The sequence below is a fragment of the Etheostoma cragini genome, chromosome 11 (genome assembly GCF_013103735.1).
Source record: "Etheostoma cragini isolate CJK2018 chromosome 11, CSU_Ecrag_1.0, whole genome shotgun sequence".
NCBI classification, from domain to species: domain Eukaryota; kingdom Metazoa; phylum Chordata; class Actinopteri; order Perciformes; family Percidae; genus Etheostoma; species Etheostoma cragini.
In genome coordinates this window covers 2,316,535-2,319,480 of record NC_048417.1, presented here as the reverse complement: position 1 = coordinate 2,319,480, position 2,946 = coordinate 2,316,535, and the positions used below count along the sequence as shown (strand labels likewise).

The window sequence follows — 2,946 nt, the reverse complement described above, 5'->3', positions numbered from 1 at the left end:
AACTAACAACAGACAAGAAAGAAAAGGGAGGAAAGGGAGGAAAAAGATGATGAGTGCATAAGGTGTGAGAAAAGAGCCAAAAATATATAAATAGGAAGAAATTGTGGAAATGAGACCGTTCTAATCAGAAGGCAGAGGTTAGGGTTCCGGGTCTGTTGAAACAGCAACAACAGGTTTAGGGTTCATCCATTTAGAGACAAATAAAGACCACTGACCTAACAGTCCTGAGATGACACCATTTCCCAGAGCGATCCTTTAGACACCAAACTGAACCTGTATGGACTGAGTTTCCATTAATGGATATCGATCATCCCAAGAAGTTCTATGAACCCTGACAACTCTGAAAGTTTAGCCAAGGGTCCATATGTGTGAGGCAGTGATCTGAGGCAGTGTTTCCTACAACAGCACCTTGCTGGACTAGAGGCACCTTGCTGGACTAGAGGCACCTTGCTGGACTAGAGGCACCTTGCTGGACTAGAGGCACCTTGCTACCGCTACCGACAGCTGTTTGCTGCAAAAGCCACTATGGGTGGATGTATTTATAACCTGTCATTCTTAAATGTCAACAGGATTTGCGTGGTCTTAAAACTTAATCTCAGCAACGTGCAGAGGACATTTGATTGGTTTTGCAGCCCTTTCAGAGAAACCTGATAAAACTCTCCCGAAACCCCTTTTTTGTCATTCATTAATTATTCAGTGTTTGTGGGGGAGCGGCAATCTTCTGAAGGTCTTCTTTCAAGGCCTTGTTCCCCATCCGTGCTTACTTTGCCCTCCGATCTCGCCCAGAGCATCTTCTGTTCATTTCCTTTGTCCTTCGGGGTTGTTCCTGTCATTTCCTTTACTTTATATATTCTATACTGGAAATATCCCCTTTTATCCAGGACCATCCTGCTCTGACAGGAGGAAACGTCCCTATTTGAAGCCAGGCTAAGGAATAGATCTTGTCTAGTTCATGGAGATGGTCTGTTTTCTGCATCTGTACTCACTTACTCACACATGTTCCTTCTCTCTGTATCTGTCTCTTCTGCTTCTCTGTGGCTTCAGAATAGCTTTTGCAGCTGCACTCACTTTCCCAGCTGCCCAAGGAGTATGTGTGTGTCCATGCAACGCAAACCTGTTCGGTTGAGACAGAAGTGCAGCAATGTATCATCAGAAAAAAAAAGAGTACCATTTAAGCATTTGACCATTTTTCCTGATCTTTAGTGGTCTTGGAATATCCTTTGGGTTCCTGGCAAAGGTTCGTGGAGTGAAAAGCACATTCTCAGGGAAGGGTTAGTGGTAACCGTAACTCAAACCCCAATCTGTTGGAATAAGGTGTGCCCAAATTAAGGCTGTTTTAACGCCAAACAAACAGGCAGGGGCTCAGATTGAAGCCCGCCCCCTTAAGTGAGCTGGCTTTGTCATGCAGTGCTCTGATGCAGTCAATCAGTGACCCAGAGCTTAGCTGGGGGGCTTTGAGAATCTTTTATTACCCCCCCCTTTCACCTCGCCTCCCGCTCCTCAAAAGAAAGAACGGTAATTAACTGATGAAGAGCTGTGTAAGATTATCCAGTCTGCTCGCCAAGGACTGCAGCTCTGTCAGTGGTGTGCAGTCATGTCCCAAAGGACCACTGCCGAATGGGGAAGGATGGATCTCAATGGTCTATTCAACTACTCTCCTCTTTCATCCTCTATTCAGCAGAAAAAGAGGAGAGCAGAATGCTATGTTGTATATTTGAGCCAGGAATGTCCTTTCGTTTCAGCACAAATTAGGAAAAGCACTCAGTGTTTTAAGACAAGTGTCGAGATCAGGGTCACAATGCGTTTAACACACACACACACACACACACACACACACACACACACAGACAGACACACACAAACAGAGTTCTTTGCTGACCACTTCATAGCTTGGAGGACACACAAGTGCACAAACAGCCCCTCTCTGTGAGCGGGAATGCGCGGCAGATTGAATTATACAAGAGAAAGCAGAAATAGCTGTGTGTCCCAACCACCCAGAGAGAAACAGAGCCGGGCACAGAGGGAGTGGGAAAGAGAGCAGGGACTCCATTTAATTCAACTCAGTGTCAGAGCAGAAACGTTTCAGTCCGTGCATGGAGCTGTTGAGAAAATATTAATGTTGGGTCTCAATGGAGAAAACGCCCTCCCATTCTCCTTTATAATATCTCCCTCATTCAAATGTGTCACCATGCCAAGGCCCCCCACAGCCGGGGTCCCCACCCTCAACCCAACCCCCGACAACAGACCACCCAATAGATCCCCAGCTTGATTTGATCAGTTTCCTCAATGGTAGTGGGGTGAAGTATCATCATTCCAATGAGCCAGCAACCTCTCTCGGTGTGGTACAACATCCCAACAAGCTCATTGTGGCTAATTGCATCAGGAAACTGATTCTGTCACTCAACTCACTCATGCACCACTCTTAATTCTACTAGGACAAACTATGTGATTGAAGTTTGCATAAGTTCGCAAGTTATCATATGTGCAGAGGTCTGCTTTTCCGTGCAAACTGCTCACAGAAGTGACAGAAGTCATGTGCTGACAGGTACAAATCAATGAAAAGACATTGAAATCACTGAAAAGTTCTCTCACCCAGAACATGCAGGACAGGCAGACCCAGGTCCGTGCAGGACCAGCCAGAGCTGCCGGCAGGCTCAGAGAGACAGACGGCATGGTGACGGCCAGGAGTGATGCTGCTGCTGCTACAGACCAGTGGGCTTCCTTAAGTATAATCCAGCCAGGAGAAGAGTTGCCCAACACTGCATAGCCATGACTACTCTGGACGTAAACACTCTCTTTCACCTCGGGCTCCTGCTTTCTCCCACTTCCTCCCTGTCTGTCTGGCTCTCTGCTCCTAAATTGGATCCTGACTGTCTCTCCACTCCGCTGTGCTCACTCTGGCTGTCTTCCCCTCTGCCGGGGAAAGTTTCACAAAGCCTTTTTTTT

At 46.8% G+C, this 2,946-nt stretch overlaps 1 protein-coding gene across 10 annotated transcripts in view; it reads right to left on the bottom strand.

Annotated features, from left to right (window-relative positions):
- The window catches only part of tns1b (tensin 1b), a 202,280-nt gene that overhangs the window by 166,120 nt on the left and 33,214 nt on the right, over positions 1-2,946 (bottom strand). The window contains exon 1 of one of the 10 annotated variants that reach the window (XM_034884536.1): positions 2,593-2,924. The exons of the other annotated variants lie outside the window; for them this stretch is intronic. Coding sequence (XP_034740427.1) covers positions 2,593-2,673 — 81 coding nt within the window. The 5' untranslated portion in view covers positions 2,674-2,924. Of the gene's footprint in view, positions 1-2,592; positions 2,925-2,946 lie in introns of those variants that run through there. 10 annotated transcript variants of the gene reach the window in all.